Source organism: Salmo salar, chromosome 23, assembly GCF_965601325.2.
Source record: "Salmo salar chromosome 23, fSalSal1, whole genome shotgun sequence".
Classification (NCBI taxonomy): Eukaryota; Metazoa; Chordata; class Actinopteri; order Salmoniformes; family Salmonidae; genus Salmo; species Salmo salar.
The window spans coordinates 50,138,220-50,154,768 of NC_138313.1; the positions used below are offsets into that span (position 1 = coordinate 50,138,220).

At 51.5% G+C, this 16,549-nt stretch overlaps 1 protein-coding gene across 1 annotated transcript in view; it reads right to left on the reverse strand.

The window, feature by feature from the left end:
* tle3a (TLE family member 3, transcriptional corepressor a) overlaps nucleotides 1-16,549 on the reverse strand; it is a 110,670-nt gene that overhangs the window by 57,708 nt on the left and 36,413 nt on the right. Inside the window, exons 6-7 of the mRNA XM_082968208.1 lie at nucleotides 15,126-15,188; nucleotides 13,785-13,859 (exon numbers count right to left, since the gene is read on the reverse strand). Of these exons, the coding sequence (XP_082824334.1) occupies nucleotides 13,785-13,859; nucleotides 15,126-15,188 (138 nt within the window). The remainder of the gene's footprint in view (nucleotides 1-13,784; nucleotides 13,860-15,125; nucleotides 15,189-16,549) is intronic.

Consider the following 16,549-nt stretch of genomic DNA (forward strand, 5'->3'; position numbering starts at 1 on the left):
AGCCTTTTTGAAATCGGACAACTTGGTTAGATTAACGAGAGTCGTCCCACGCAAGCGTCCCACCTAGCCCAGGGAGGTTAAAGACTTTAATGGCAGTATGTGTTGTCTCTCTCCCCATCTCTTTTACAAGCCTCAATAGAAATACAGATCATTTGTGGTATTATTTTGATTATTATTCTTTTTTTTTTTTACTTGTTTATAGGGAGAAGAACTTTAGACCTACTAGGAACCTTATACTGTTGTCTTGGAGAATAATAACAAAAGCATTAAGCATTCTGTAGATAAACAAACCTGATACATAGTCTACAGCATTAACTCTTGTCCAAGTAAATACTATAATATGTATTTTCATAGCTTCATCATAAGTCATGGAGGCTGGGGTACTCAGAGGGTAGGTTAGCCTAAGTACAGCTCACCAAACATGACTGACACTAACGAGCTGCCATCATCCTGAGGAAGGCAAAGGCTACTCTCAGGTCAAAACAGACACCGGTTTGTTACTCAATTAAAAATGCGAACGACCACAGACGGGTTTGGTTGTTTAGCAACAATACAGACGCCTGCGTAACTAAGGGGCAAAGTTGGCTTAGATTGTTGACATGTAAAACTATATTTTGTCTCCAAATGTTTATAGAAAACATTTGCACAATGAGCAATTGTCTTGATAAGTTTTGCCATATTGGCGTTGACATGAAATCAGTCAAAACACCTACAAAAAATACATGGTATTAAGATTTCTTAAATGCATCCCATAACCAGCCTTCACCCTCCACTCAGGACAGCTCACTTCCTCTCCACCAATAACAGATCAGATATTAGTCCTAGAGCTCAGTTCCTCTCCACCAATAAGAGATCAGATATTAGTACTACAGCTCACTTCCTCTCCACCAATAAGAGATCAGATGTCAGTCCTAGAGCTCGCTTCCTCTCCACCAATAAGAGATCAGATATTAGTACTACAGCTCAGTTCCTCTCCACCAATAAGAGATCAGATATTAGTACTACAGCTCAGTTCCTCTCCACCAATAAGAGATCAGATATTAGTACTACAGCTCAGTTCCTCTCCACCAATAAGAGATCAGATATTAGTTCTATAGATGGCTTGTTTCTCTCCACCAATAACAGATCAGATATTAGTACTACAGCTCAGTTCCTCTCCACCAATAAGAGATCAGATATTAGTTCTATAGATGGCTTGTTTCTCTCCACCAATAACAGATCAGATATTAGTACTACAGCTCAGTTCCTCTCCACCAATAAGAGATCAGATATTAGTTCTATAGATGGCTTGTTTCTCTCCACCAATAACAGATCAGATATTAGTACTACAGCTCAGTTCCTCTCCACCAATAAGAGATCAGATATTAGTTCTATAGATGGCTTGTTTCTCTCCACCAATAACAGATCAGATATTAGTACTACAGCTCAGTTCCTCTCCACCAATAAGAGATCAGATATTAGTTCTATAGACGTCTGGTTTCTCTCCTTCATGGTACTTGGTTGGCACTCTCCCGCACCACCCACGCGCTCCCGCACCACCCACGCGCTCCCTCACCACCCACGCGCTCCCTCACCACCCACGCGCTCTCTCACCACACCTTGCTTGCTGTACAATATGCATGAAGCTGCTGGCGTCGACTACACAGCCGTTGTGACATGAATTATTAATGCTATTATTATTAATAATTATTAATACAAGGGGTACAGGTAGTAGTCACAAACAGCACTACACTTCCCCCACTTACAACCAACCAACCCCGAACGACACAGAGATCAACTGAACGCTGAATACAGGGGGTACCGGTACAGAGTCAATGTGGAGGCTATATACAGGGGGGTACCTCCTATATACAGGAGGTATACCGGTACCTCCTATATACAGGAGGTACCGGTACAGAGTCAATGTGGAGGCTATATACAGGGGGTACCGGTACAGAGTCAATGTGGAGGCTATATACAGGGGGTACCGGTACAGAGTCAATGTGGAGGCTATATACAGGGGGTGCCGGTACAGAGTCAATGTGGAGGCTATATACAGGGGGTACCAGTACAGAGTCAATGTGGAGGATATATACAGGAGGTACCGGTACAGAGTCAATGTGGAGGCTATATACAGGGGGTACCAGTACAGAGTCAATGTGGAGGCTATATACAGGGGGTGCCGGTACAGAGTCAATGTGGAGGCTATATACAGGGGGTACCGGTACAGAGTCAATGTGGATGCTATATACAGGGGGTACCGGTACAGAGTCAATGTGGAGGCTATATACAGGGGGTGCCGGTACAGAGTCAATGTGGAGGCTATATACAGGGGGTACCGGTACAGAGTCAATGTGGACGCTATATACAGGGGGTACCGGTACAGAGTCAATGTGGAGGCTATATACAGGGGGTACCGGTACAGAGTCAATGTGGAGGCTATATACAGGGGGTACCGGTACAGAGTCAATGTGGAGGCTATATACAGGGTGTAGCGGTACAGAGTCAATGTGGAGGCTATATACAGGGTGTTACGGTACAGAGTCAATGTGGAGGCTATATACAGGGGGGTACCGGTACAGAGTCAATGTGGAGGCTATATACAGGGGGTACCATTACAGAGTCAATGTGGAGGCTATATACAGGGGGTACCGGTACAGAGTCAATGTGGAGGCTATATACAGGGGGTACCGGTACAGAGTCAATGTGGAGACTATATACAGGGGGTACCGGTACAGAGTCAATGTGGAGGCTATATACAGGGGGTACCGGTACAGAGTCAATGTGGAGGCTATATACAGGGGGTACCGGTACAGAGTCAATGTGGAGGCTATATACAGGGGGTACCAGTACAGAGTCAATGTGGAGGATATATACAGGAGGTACCGGTACAGAGTCAATGTGGAGGCTATATACAGGGGGTACCAGTACAGAGTCAATGTGGAGGCTATATACAGGGGGTGCCGGTACAGAGTCAATGTGGAGGCTATATACAGGGGGTACCGGTACAGAGTCAATGTGGATGCTATATACAGGGGGTACCGGTACAGAGTCAATGTGGAGGCTATATACAGGGGGTGCCGGTACAGAGTCAATGTGGAGGCTATATACAGGGGGTACCGGTACAGAGTCAATGTGGACGCTATATACAGGGGGTACCGGTACAGAGTCAATGTGGAGGCTATATACAGGGGGTACCGGTACAGAGTCAATGTGGAGGCTATATACAGGGGGTACCGGTACAGAGTCAATGTGGAGGCTATATACAGGGTGTAGCGGTACAGAGTCAATGTGGAGGCTATATACAGGGTGTTACGGTACAGAGTCAATGTGGAGGCTATATACAGGGGGGTACCGGTACAGAGTCAATGTGGAGGCTATATACAGGGGGTACCATTACAGAGTCAATGTGGAGGCTATATACAGGGGGTACCGGTACAGAGTCAATGTGGAGGCTATATACAGGGGGTACCGGTACAGAGTCAATGTGGAGACTATATACAGGGGGTACCGGTACAGAGTCAATGTGGAGGCTATATACAGGGGGTACCGGTACAGAGTCAATGTGGAGGCTATATACAGGGGATACCGATACAGAGTCAATGTGGAGGCTATATACAGGGGGTACCGGTACAGAGTCAATAGTGCGGGGGGGGTCAACGTAAATAGTCTTGGAGGCCATTTGATAAATCGTTCAGCAGTCTTATGACTTGGGGGTAGAAGCTGTTAAGAAGCCCTTTGGACCTACACAACAGAGACTCACTGATGTACAGACCAGCTCCCCACCAGCTCCCCACAGACTCACCAGCTCCCCACCAGCTCCCTACAGACTCACCAGCTCCCCACAGACTCACCAGCTCCCCACAGACTCACCAGCAGCTCCCCAGCTCCCCACCAGCTCCCCACAGACTCACCAGCTCCCCACCAGCTCCCTACAGACTCACCAGCTCCCCACAGACTCACCAGCTCCCCACAGACTCACCAGCAGCTCCCCAGCTCCCCACCAGCTCCCCACAGACTCACCAGCTCCCCACAGACTCACCAGCTCCCCACCAGCTCCCCACAGACTCACCAGCTCCCCACAGACTCACCAGCTCCCCACAGACTCACCAGCTCCCCACAGACTCACCAGCTCCACACAGACTCACCAGCTCCCCACAGACTCACCAGCTCCCCACAGACTCACCAGCTCCCCACAGACTCACCAGCTCCACACAGACTCACCAGCTCCCCACAGACTCACCAGCTCCCCACAGACTCACCAGCTCCGTGGCTTTTTCCAAATACTCCGGTACACAGTACATACGGTAAACTGTGTTGTAAGCTGGCTGGCTGAGTGTGTTCGCTGTGTCAGGCCTCCTGCGGCTCCAGCACTAGGCGAGAGGCAGAACTGACAGTCTTCTGTTGTTTCTCACACCCTGCCTGTAATTCCCACCAGCATCAGTACTAACTAATATCCTATCCAGGTCAGCTGTGAGCCAATGAGGGATGAGCTGAGGATCCTTATTAAAACCATAGCCAATTAAACCAGGAAAGCAGAGAGGGGGGGGGGGGGGCTGACTATAGAGGGGGGAGGGCTGACTATAGAGGGGGGAGGGCTGACTATAGAGGGGGGAGGGCTGACTATAGAGGGGGGAGGGCTGACTATAGAGGGGAGGGCTGACTATAGAGGGGAGGGGCTGACGATAGAGGGGGGGGGGCTGACTATAGAGGGGGGGGCTGACTATAGAGAGGGGGGCTGACTATAGAGGGGGGGGGCTGACTATAGAGAGGGGGGCTGACTATAGAGGGGGGGGCTGACTATAGAGGGGGGAGGGGCTGACTATAGAGGGGGGGCTGACTATAGAGGGGGGGCTGACTATAGAGGGGAGGGCTGACTATAGAGGGAGGGCTGACTATAGAGGGAGGGCTGACTATAGAGGGGGGGCTGACTATAGAGGGAGGGCTGACTATAGAGGGAGGGCTGACTATAGAGGGGGGGCTGACTATAGAGGGGGGAGGGGCTGACTATAGAGGGGAGGGCTGACTATAGAGGGGGGGCTGACTATAGAGGGGGGAGGGGCTGACTATAGAGGGGGGGGCTGACTATAGAGGGGAGGGCTGACTATAGAGGGGGGAGGGGCTGACTATAGAGGGGGGGGGCTGACTATAGAGGGGGGAGGGGCTGACTATAGAGGGGGGAGGGGCTGACTATAGAGGGGGGAGGGCTGACTATAGAGGGGGGAGGGGCTGACTATAGAGGGGGGGGGCTGACTATAGAGGGGAGGGCTGACTATAGAGGGGGGGGCTGACTATAGAGGGGGGAGGGGCTGACTATAGAGGGGGGGGCTGACTATAGAGGGGAGGGCTGACTATAGAGGGGGGAGGGGCTGACTATAGAGGGGGGAGGGCTGACTATAGAGGGGGGAGGGCTGACTATAGAGGGGGGAGGGGCTGACTATAGAGGGGGGGGCTGACTATAGAGGGGGGGGCTGACTATAGAGGGGGGGGCTGACTATAGTGGGGGGAGGGCTGACTATAGAGGGGGGAGGGCTGACTATAGAGGGGGGAGGGCTGACTATAGAGGGGGGGGCTGACTATAGAGGGGGGGGCTGACTATAGAGGGGGGGGCTGACTATAGAGGGGGGAGGGCTGACTATAGAGGGGGGGGCTGACTATAGAGGGGGGGGCTGACTATAGAGGGGGGGGCTGACTATAGAGGGGAGGGCTGACTATAGAGGGGAGGGCTGACTATAGAGGGGGGAGGGGCTGACTATAGAGGGGGGGCTGACTATAGAGGGGGGGGCTGACTATAGAGGGGAGGGCTGACTATAGAGGGGGGAGGGCTGACTATAGAGGGGGGGGCTGACTATAGAGGGGGGGGCTGACTATAGAGGGGGGGGCTGACTATAGAGGGGAGGGCTGACTATAGAGGGGGGAGGGGCTGACTATAGAGGGGGGGGCTGACTATAGAGGGGGGGGGCTGACTATAGAGGGGAGGGCTGACTATAGAGAGGGGGGCTGACTATAGAGGGGGGGGCTGACTATAGAGGGGGGAGGGCTGACTATAGAGGGGGGAGGGCTGACTATAGAGGGGGGGGCTGACTATAGAGGGGGGGCTGACTATAGAGGGGAGGGCTGACTATAGAGGGGGGAGGGGCTGACTATAGAGGGGGGAGGGCTGACTATAGAGGGGGGAGGGCTGACTATAGAGGGGGGAGGGGCTGACTATAGAGGGGGGGGCTGACTATAGAGGGGGGGGCTGACTATAGAGGGGGGGGCTGACTATAGAGGGGGGGGCTGACTATAGAGGGGAGGGCTGACTATAGAGGGGGGAGGGCTGACTATAGAGGGGGGAGGGGCTGACTATAGAGGGGGGGGCTGACTATAGAGGGGAGGGGCTGACTATAGAGGGGAGGGGCTGACTATAGAGGGGAGGGCTGACTATAGAGGGGGGGGGCTGACTATAGAGGGGGGGGGCTGACTATAGAGGGGAGGGCTGACTATAGAGGGGGGGGGCTGACTATAGAGGGGAGGGGCTGACTATAGAGAGGGGGGCTGACTATAGAGGGGAGGGGCTGACTATAGAGGGGGGCTGACTATAGAGGGGGGAGGGCTGACTATAGAGGGGGGGGGCTGACTATAGAGGGGGGAGGGCTGACTATAGAGGGGGGAGGGGCTGACTATAGAGGGGGGGGCTGACTATAGAGGGGGGGGCTGACTATAGAGGGGGGGGCTGACTATAGAGGGGGGGGCTGACTATAGAGGGGGGGGCTGACTATAGAGGGGGGGCTGACTATAGAGGGGAGGGCTGACTATAGAGGGGGGAGGGGCTGACTATAGAGGGGGGAGGGCTGACTATAGAGGGGGGAGGGCTGACTATAGAGGGGGGAGGGGCTGACTATAGAGGGGGGGGCTGACTATAGAGGGGGGGGCTGACTATAGAGGGGGGGGCTGACTATAGAGGGGGGGGCTGACTATAGAGGGGAGGGCTGACTATAGAGGGGGGAGGGCTGACTATAGAGGGGGGAGGGGCTGACTATAGAGGGGAGGGGCTGACTATAGAGGGGAGGGGCTGACTATAGAGGGGAGGGGCTGACTATAGAGGGGGGGGGGCTGACTATAGAGGGGGGGGGGCTGACTATAGAGGGGGGGGGCTGACTATAGAGGGGAGGGGCTGACTATAGAGGGGGGAGGGCTGACTATAGAGGGGGGGGGCTGACTATAGAGGGGGGGCTGACTATAGAGGGGGGACTGACTATAGAGGGGGGGCTGACTATAGAGGGGGAGGGCTGACTATAGAGAGGGGGGAGGGGCTGACTATAGAGGGGGGGGCTGACTATAGAGGGGGGAGGGCTGACTATAGAGGGGGGGCTGACTATAGAGAGGGGGGCTGACTATAGAGGGGGGGGGCTGACTATAGAGGGGGGGCTGACTATAGAGAGGGGGGCTGACTATAGAGGGGGGGGGCTGACTATAGAGGGGGGAGGGCTGACTATAGAGGGGGGGCTGACTATAGAGGGGGGGGGCTGAATATAGAGAGGGGGGCTGACTATAGAGGGGGGGGCTGAATATAGGGGGGGGGCTGACTATAGAGAGGGGGGCTGACTATAGAGGGGGGGGGCTGAATATAGAGGGGGGGGCTGACTATAGAGAGGGGGGCTGACTATAGAGGGGGGGGGCTGAATATAGAGGGGGGAGGGCTGACTATAGAGGGAGGACTGACTATAGAGGGGGGGGGCTGAATATAGAGGGGGGGGCTGACTATAGAGGGGGGAGGGCTGACTATAGAGGGGGGGGGCTGAATATAGAGGGGGGAGGGCTGACTATAGAGGGAGGACTGACTATAGAGGGGGGACTGACTATAGAGGGGGGGGGCTGACTATAGAGGGGGGGGGCTGACTATAGAGGGGGGGGGCTGACTATAGAGGGAGGGCTGACTATAGAGGGGGGGGGCTGACTATAGAGGGGGGGGCTGACTATAGAGGGGGGGGGCTGACTATAGAGGGGGGGGGCTGACTATAGAGGGGGGGGCTGACTATAGAGGGGGGGGCTGACTATAGAGGGAGGGCTGACTATAGAGGGGGGGGGCTGACTATAGAGGGGGGGCTGACTATAGAGGGGAGGGCTGACTATAGAGGGGGGGGCTGACTATAGAGGGGGGGCTGACTATAGAGGGGGGGGCTGACTATAGAGGGGGGGGGCTGACTATAGAGGGGGGGGCTGACTATAGAGGGGGGGGCTGACTATAGAGGGAGGGCTGACTATAGAGGGGGGGGGCTGACTATAGAGGGGGGAGGGCTGACTATAGAGGGGGGAGGGCTGACTATAGAGGGGGGCGCTGACTATAGAGGGGGGGGCTGACTATAGAGGGGAGGGGCTGACTATAGAGGGGAGGGGCTGACTATAGAGGGGGGGGGGCTGACTATAGAGGGGGGGCTGACTATAGAGGGGGGGCTGACTATAGAGGGGGGGCTGACTATAGAGGGGGGGCTGACTATAGAGGGGGGCGCTGACTATAGAGGGGAGGGGCTGACTATAGAGGGAGGGCTGACTATAGAGGGGGGGGGCTGACTATAGAGAGGGGGGCTGACTATAGAGGGGGGGGCTGACTATAGAGGGGGGGGGCTGACTATAGAGGGGGGGCTGACTATAGAGGGGGGGAGGGGCTGACTATAGAGGGGGAGGGCTGACTATAGAGGGGGGGGCTGACTATAGAGGGGGGGCTGACGATAGAGGGGGGGCTGACGATAGAGGGGGGGGGGCTGACTATAGAGGGGGGGCTGACTATAGAGAGGGGGGCTGACTATAGAGGGGGGGGGCTGACTATAGAGGGGGGGGGCTGACTATAGAGGGGGGGGCTGACTATAGAGGGGGGGGGGCTGACTATAGAGGGGGGGCTGACGATAGAGGGGAGGGGCTGACTATAGAGGGGGGGGCTGACTATAGAGGGGGGGGCTGACTATAGAGGGGGGAGGGCTGACTATAGAGGGGGGGGGCTGACTATAGAGGGGGGGGCTGACTATAGAGGGGGGCTGACGATAGAGGGGGGGCTGACGATAGAGGGGGGGGGGCTGACTATAGAGGGGGGGCTGACTATAGAGGGGGGGGGGCTGACTATAGAGGGGAGGGGCTGACTATAGAGGGGGGGGCTGACTATAGAGGGGGGGGGCTGACTATAGAGGGGGGAGGGCTGACTATAGAGGGGGGGGGCTGACTATAGAGGGGGGAGGGCTGACTATAGAGGGGGGGGCTGACTATAGAGGGGGGAGGGGCTGACTATAGAGGGGGGGGCTGACTATAGAGGGGGGGGAGGGCTGACTATAGAGGGGGGGGCTGACTATAGAGGGGAGGGCTGACTATAGAGGGGGGGGCTGACTATAGAGGGGAGGGCTGACTATAGAGGGGGGGGCTGACTATAGAGGGGGGGGCTGACTATAGAGGGGAGGGCTGACTATAGAGGGGAGGGCTGACTATAGAGGGGAGGGCTGACTATAGAGAGGGGGGCTGACTATAGAGGGGGGGGCTGACGATAGAGAGGGGGGCTGACTATAGAGGGGGGGGCTGACTATAGAGGGGGGGGGCTGACGATAGAGGGGGGGGCTGACTATAGAGGGGGGGGCTGACTATAGAGGGGAGGGCTGACTATAGAGGGGGGGCTGACTATAGAGGGGGGGGCTGACTATAGAGGGGGGGGCTGACTATAGAGGGGGGGGCTGACTATAGAGGGGGGGGCTGACTATAGAGGGGAGGGCTGACTATAGAGGGGGGGGCTGACTATAGAGGGGGGGGGGCTGACGATAGAGGGGGGGGCTGACTATAGAGGGGGGGGCTGACTATAGAGGGGGGGCTGACTATAGAGGGGGGGGCTGACTATAGAGGGGGGGGCTGACTATAGAGGGGGGGGCTGACTATAGAGGGGGGGGGCTGACTATAGAGGGGGGGGCTGACTATAGAGGGGGGGGGCTGACTATAGAGGGGGGGGGCTGACTATAGAGGGGGGGCTGACTATAGAGGGGGGGGCTGACTATAGAGGGGAGGGCTGACTATAGAGGGGGGGCTGACTATAGAGGGGGGGCTGACTATAGAGGGGGGGGGCTGACTATAGAGGGGGGGGCTGACTATAGAGGGGGGGGGGCTGACTATAGAGGGGGGGGGCTGACTATAGAGGGGGGGGCTGACTATAGAGGGGGGGGCTGACTATAGAGGGGGGGGGCTGACTATAGAGGGGAGGGGCTGACTATAGAGGGGGGAGGGCTGACTATAGAGGGGGGAGGGGCTGACTATAGAGGGGGGGGCTGACTATAGAGGGGGGGCTGACTATAGAGGGGAGGGGCTGACTATAGAGGGGGGAGGGCTGACTATAGAGGGGGGGGCTGACTATAGAGGGGAGGGCTGACTATAGAGGGGAGGGCTGACTATAGAGGGGGGGGGCTGACTATAGAGGGGAGGGGCTGACTATAGAGGGAGGGCTGACTATAGAGAGGGGGGCTGACTATAGAGGGGAGGGGCTGACTATAGAGAGGGGGGCTGACTATAGAGGGGGGGCTGACTATAGAGGGGAGGGGCTGACTATAGAGAGGGGGGCTGACTATAGAGAGGGGGGCTGACTATAGAGAGGGGGGCTGACTATAGAGAGGGGGGCTGACTATAGAGAGGGGGGCTGACTATAGAGGGGGGGCTGACTATAGAGAGGGGGGCTGACTATAGAGCGGGGGCTGACTATAGAGGGGGGGCTGACTATAGAGAGGGGGGCTGACTATAGAGGGGGGGGGCTGACTATAGAGGGGGGGGCTGACTATAGAGGGGGGAGGGCTGACTATAGAGGGGAGGGGCTGACTATAGAGGGGGGAGGGCTGACTATAGAGGGGGGGGCTGACTATAGAGGGGAGGGGCTGACTATAGAGGGGGGAGGGGCTGACTATAGAGGGGGGGGCTGACTATAGAGGGGGGGGGCTGACTATAGAGGGGGGGGCTGACTATAGAGGGGGGGGGCTGACTATAGAGGGGGGGGCTGACTATAGAGGGGAGGGGCTGACTATAGAGGGGGGAGGGGCTGACTATAGAGGGGGGGGCTGACTATAGAGGGGGGGCTGACTATAGAGGGGAGGGGCTGACTATAGAGGGGGGAGGGCTGACTATAGAGGGGGGGGCTGACTATAGAGGGGAGGGCTGACTATAGAGGGGAGGGCTGACTATAGAGGGGGGGGGCTGACTATAGAGGGGAGGGGCTGACTATAGAGAGGGGGGCTGACTATAGAGGGGAGGGGCTGACTATAGAGAGGGGGGCTGACTATAGAGAGGGGGGCTGACTATAGAGGGGGGGCTGACTATAGAGAGGGGGGCTGACTATAGAGGGGGGGCTGACTATAGAGAGGGGGGCTGACTATAGAGCGGGGGCTGACTATAGAGGGGGGGCTGACTATAGAGAGGGGGGCTGACTATAGAGGGGGGGGGGCTGACTATAGAGGGGGGGGGCTGACTATAGAGGGGGGAGGGCTGACTATAGAGGGGGGGCTGACTATAGAGGGGGGAGGGCTGACTATAGAGGGGAGGGGCTGACTATAGAGAGGGGGGCTGACTATAGAGGGGGGAGGGCTGACTATAGAGGGGGGGGGGGCTGACTATAGAGGGGGGAGGGCTGACTATAGAGGGGGGGGGGGCTGACTATAGAGGGGGGAGGGCTGACTAGCCGCTAGCCGTACGACTCGCCACTCATTTATAAAATCACAGAAGGATTACCTCAGAGGCTAGCTACACGCCTCACATCTACACCCACACACAAAACGGTACCGCCACACACACAAAACGGTACCGCCACACACACAAAACGGTACCGCCACACACAAAAATGTCTTGAGGATAGCACAGTTTATAAAACACACAACCGACAGCAGAGAGGCAGCTAACAGCTACTCCAACAGACAGCCCTGTCTTGAGCATCCATCCCCTGCACTGCAGCACATACCGCAGGTTAAACTACAGTACTGATACCTCCTCACCACAATAACAACATCTCCTTACCAAATCACACTAAAATAATCCATGACCGCAGGTTAAACTACAGTACTGATACCTCCTCACCACAATAACAACATCTCCTTACCAAATCACACTAAAATAATCCATGACCTCAGGTTAAACTACAGTACTGATACCTCCTCACCACAATAACAACATCTCCTTACCAAATCACACTAAAATAATCCATGACCTCAGGTTAAACTACAGTACTGATACCTCCTCACCACAATAACAACATCTCCTTACCAAATCACACTAAAATAATCCATGACCGCAGGTTAAACTACAGTACTGATACCTCCTCACCACAATAACAACATCTCCTTACCAAATCACACTAAAATAATCCATGACCTCAGGTTAAACTACAGTACTGATACCTCCTCACCACAATAACAACATCTCCTTACCAAATCACACTAAAATAATCCATGACCTCAGGTTAAACTACAGTACTGATACCTCCTCACCACAATAACAACATCTCCTTACCAAATCACACTAAAATAATCCATGACCTCAGGTTAAACTACAGTAGGTAGAGACTGAACTAACATGAATAAATGTGTAATGAACATTACTCTGTAATAATGTGTAATGAACATTACTCTGTAATAATGTGTAATGAACATTACTCTGTAATAATGTGTAATGAACATTACTCTGTAATAATGTGTAATGAACATTACTCTGTAATAATGTGTAATGAACATTACTCTGTAATAATGTGTAATGAACATTACTCTGTAATAATGTGTAATGAACATTACTCTGTAATAATGTGTAATGAACATTACTCTGTAATAATGTGTAATGAACATTACTCTGTAATAATGTGTAATGAACATTACTCTGTAATAATGTGTAATTCATATTACTCTGTAATAATGTGTAATGAACATTACTCTGTAATAATGTGTAATGAACATTACTCTGTAATAATGTGTAATGAACATTACTCTGTAATAATGTGTAATGAACATTACTCTGTAATAATGTGTAATTCATATTACTCTGTAATAATGTGTAATGAACATTACTCTGTAATAATGTGTAATTCATATTACTCTGTAATAATGTGTAATGAACATTACTCTGTAATAATGTGTAATTCATATTACTCTGTAATAATGTGTAATGAACATTACTCTGTAATAATGTGTAATGAACATTACTCTGTAATAATGTGTAATGAACATTACTCTGTAATAATGTGTAATGAACATTACTCTGTAATAATGTGTAATGAACATTACTCTGTAATAATGTGTAATGAACATTACTCTGTAATAATGTGTAATGAACATTACTCTGTAATAATGTGTAATTCATATTACTCTGTAATAATGTGTAATGAACATTACTCTGTAATAATGTGTAATGAACATTACTCTGTAATAATGTGTAATGAACATTACTCTGTAATAATGTGTAATTCATATTACTCTGTAATAATGTGTAATGAACATTACTCTGTAATAATGTGTAATTCATATTGCTCTGTAATAATGTGTAATGAACATTACTCTGTAATAATGTGTAATGAACATTACTCTGTAATAATGTGTAATTCATATTGCTCTGTATTAAATGTGTAATTCACTGTCCTGTGTCTGCTCGTCAGTGTAACTGTTGCCAGGCAAGGCCAGCAGCTAGACGCAGGTAGTTTTAGACTAGAGACATTAGAATGGGTAGTTAGTACAGTGTTCACGTTAATGCAGGTTTGTCCCTGGCCTAGCTGATGTTTAATTTTAAAAAAAAGGTTTACACACGGTGAGGGGCAGATTGGGAAGCCCACGTACCCCGATGATGGCATTGAGCTCGGTCATGGTAACCTGTTTAGCTCTGTCTACTGCCTGGGCTACCTGCTGTTGGTGCTGTAAGGGGAGAAACACAGAGAGGCAACGGTTAGGACACTCCATTTATATACACAGCTGTAGGGTTGTAAAAAAATCACTGCTTTTTCACTGAAAATGTCATGCTTACTCCCATCCCATTACAGACATTTTCCCAACTGGGATTTCTGGATAAACCTGGGAAAGTTGACAGAATTTTGTAACCCTACAGTTGTAAACAACAACGACAACAGTGTTGACCAATCATGGCTCTCATCTTCCCCACACACAATAACACACTTTACGTTCACAATAACACACTTTACATTCACAATAACACACTTTACATTCACAATAACACACTTTACATTCACAATAACACACTTTTACATTCACAATAACACACTTTTACATTCACAATAACACACTTTTACATTCACAATAACACACTTTACATTCACAATAACACACTTTTACATTCACAAGAACACACTTTTTTTACATTCACAATAACACACTTTTTTTTACATTCACAATAACACACTTTTACATTCACAATAACACACTTTTACATTCACAATAACACACTTTTACATTCACAATAACACACTTTACATTCACAATAACACACTTTTACATTCACAAGAACACACTTTTTTTACATTCACAATAACACACTTTTTTTTACATTCACAATAACACACTTTTACATTCACAATAACACACTTTTACATTCACAATAACACACTTTACATTCACAATAACACACTTTACATTCACAATAACACACTTTACATTCACAATAACATTGTACATTTACATTTCAGTAATTTCGCAGACGCTCTTATCCAGAGCGACTTACAGTAGTGAATGCATCCATTTCATACATTTTTTTTTTTTTTTTTCTGTGCTGGCCCCCCGTGGGAATCGAACCCACAACCCTGGTGTTGCAAACACCATGCTCTACCAACTGAGCTACAGGGAAGGCTGTAACACACTTTTACATTCACAATAACACACTTTTACAATCACAATAACATACTTTACATTCACATTCTAGATGACAAAGATGGATTGTGTTTGAACAATTTGAAAAACAGACAATTGTATTCACACAAGTGGATAAACTTGAATTAGGGACAAGTGCCATACGCAATTATTCAAAAGCATCTAACCTTGTTGAAAAAGTATGACAGTTACAGCTTGACTACACATGCACCATGACTCGCTGTAAGTGGTCACCTCTAACTTCCAACACTCCACACAGGGTGACATTACAAAACAAAAGGCCATTTTAAAAACACTCACCTCTTGTGACAGGAAAGGCATAATTTGAGCTAGAATCGCGTTGAGCCGCTTGGCTATCTCTGTCTGAAAAACAAACAAAAAAAAGAGGACGAAATTCCAATTTAGAAAGCTGTAAAGTACATAGATAGTAGAATGACTTCACTCAACCCTGTCGGTACGCTACTGTTTACAGTGATTATGGCCAATTACTGCTGCGGGCGGTAGTGCTTGACTCAACATCCTCTCTAAACCGCATGATATTGACATGAGAGATATTTAAAACGTTACACACAAAAATAAGGGGAGCGAGAGAGAGAGAGGGGTGGGAGAGAGAGAGGTGTGGGAGAGAGAGAGGGGGGAGAGAGGGGTGGGAGAGAGAGGGGGAGAGAGCGAGAGAGAGGAGAGAGCGAGAGAGGGGGGAGAGCGAGAGAGGGGGGAGAGCGAGAGAGGGGGGAGAGCGAGAGAGGGGGGAGAGGGAGCGAGAGAGAGAGAGAGAGAGAGGGGGGAGAGAGAAGGAGAGGGGAGAGAGAGAGAGGGGTGGGAGAGAGAGGGGAGAGAGAGAGAGGAGAGAGCGAGAGAGGGGGGAGAGCGAGAGAGGGGGGAGAGCGAGAGAGGGGGGAGAGCGAGAGAGGGGGGAGAGCGAGAGAGGGGGGAAAGCGAGAGAGGGGGGAAAGGGAGAGAGGGGGGAGAGAGGGGGCGAGAGAGAGAGAGGGGGGAGAGAGGGGGCGAGAGAGATGGGGGAGAGAGGGTGGGTGGAGAGAGAGAGGAGAGAGAGGGGGGTGGATGGATGGAGGAGCAGTGAGAACAGCTGGACTGACTGACTAAATGATGAATGAGTGCTCTCCTCTCCTCTCCACTGTAGACAAGAGGGGAAAATGAGGAGGCAGGTGGTTCGTCTCTCAGTCCAAGTGGTTGAACTCCTTCCTCTTATCCTGACTGTTTCATCTACCATGTCAACTGTCTGTTAACTGACTAACCACACTATTTACATTTATAGTTTGACCAAATGACACAGAACATCATTACACATCAGGGTTTATCAGAGAGCAAACTGGGTCTGGAGACAGGCCATAAAGGTCTGGCTGGCATCAAGCCTTTCTACAGGTCAAGCCATTCTACAGGTCTGGCATCAACCCTTTATACAGGTCAAGCCATTCTACAGGTCTGGCATCAACCCTTTCTACAGGTCAAGCCATTCTACAGGTCTGGCATCAAACCTTTATACAGGTCAAGCCATTCTACAGGTCTGGCATCAAGCCTTTCTACAGGTCAAGCCATTCTACAGGTCTGGCATCAACCCTTTATACAGGTCAAGCCATTCTACAGGTCTGGCATCAAGCCTTTATACAGGTCAAGCCATTCTACATGTCTGGCATCAACCTTTCTACAGGTCAAGCCATTCTACAGGTCTGGCATCAATCCTTTATACAGGTCAAGCCATTCTA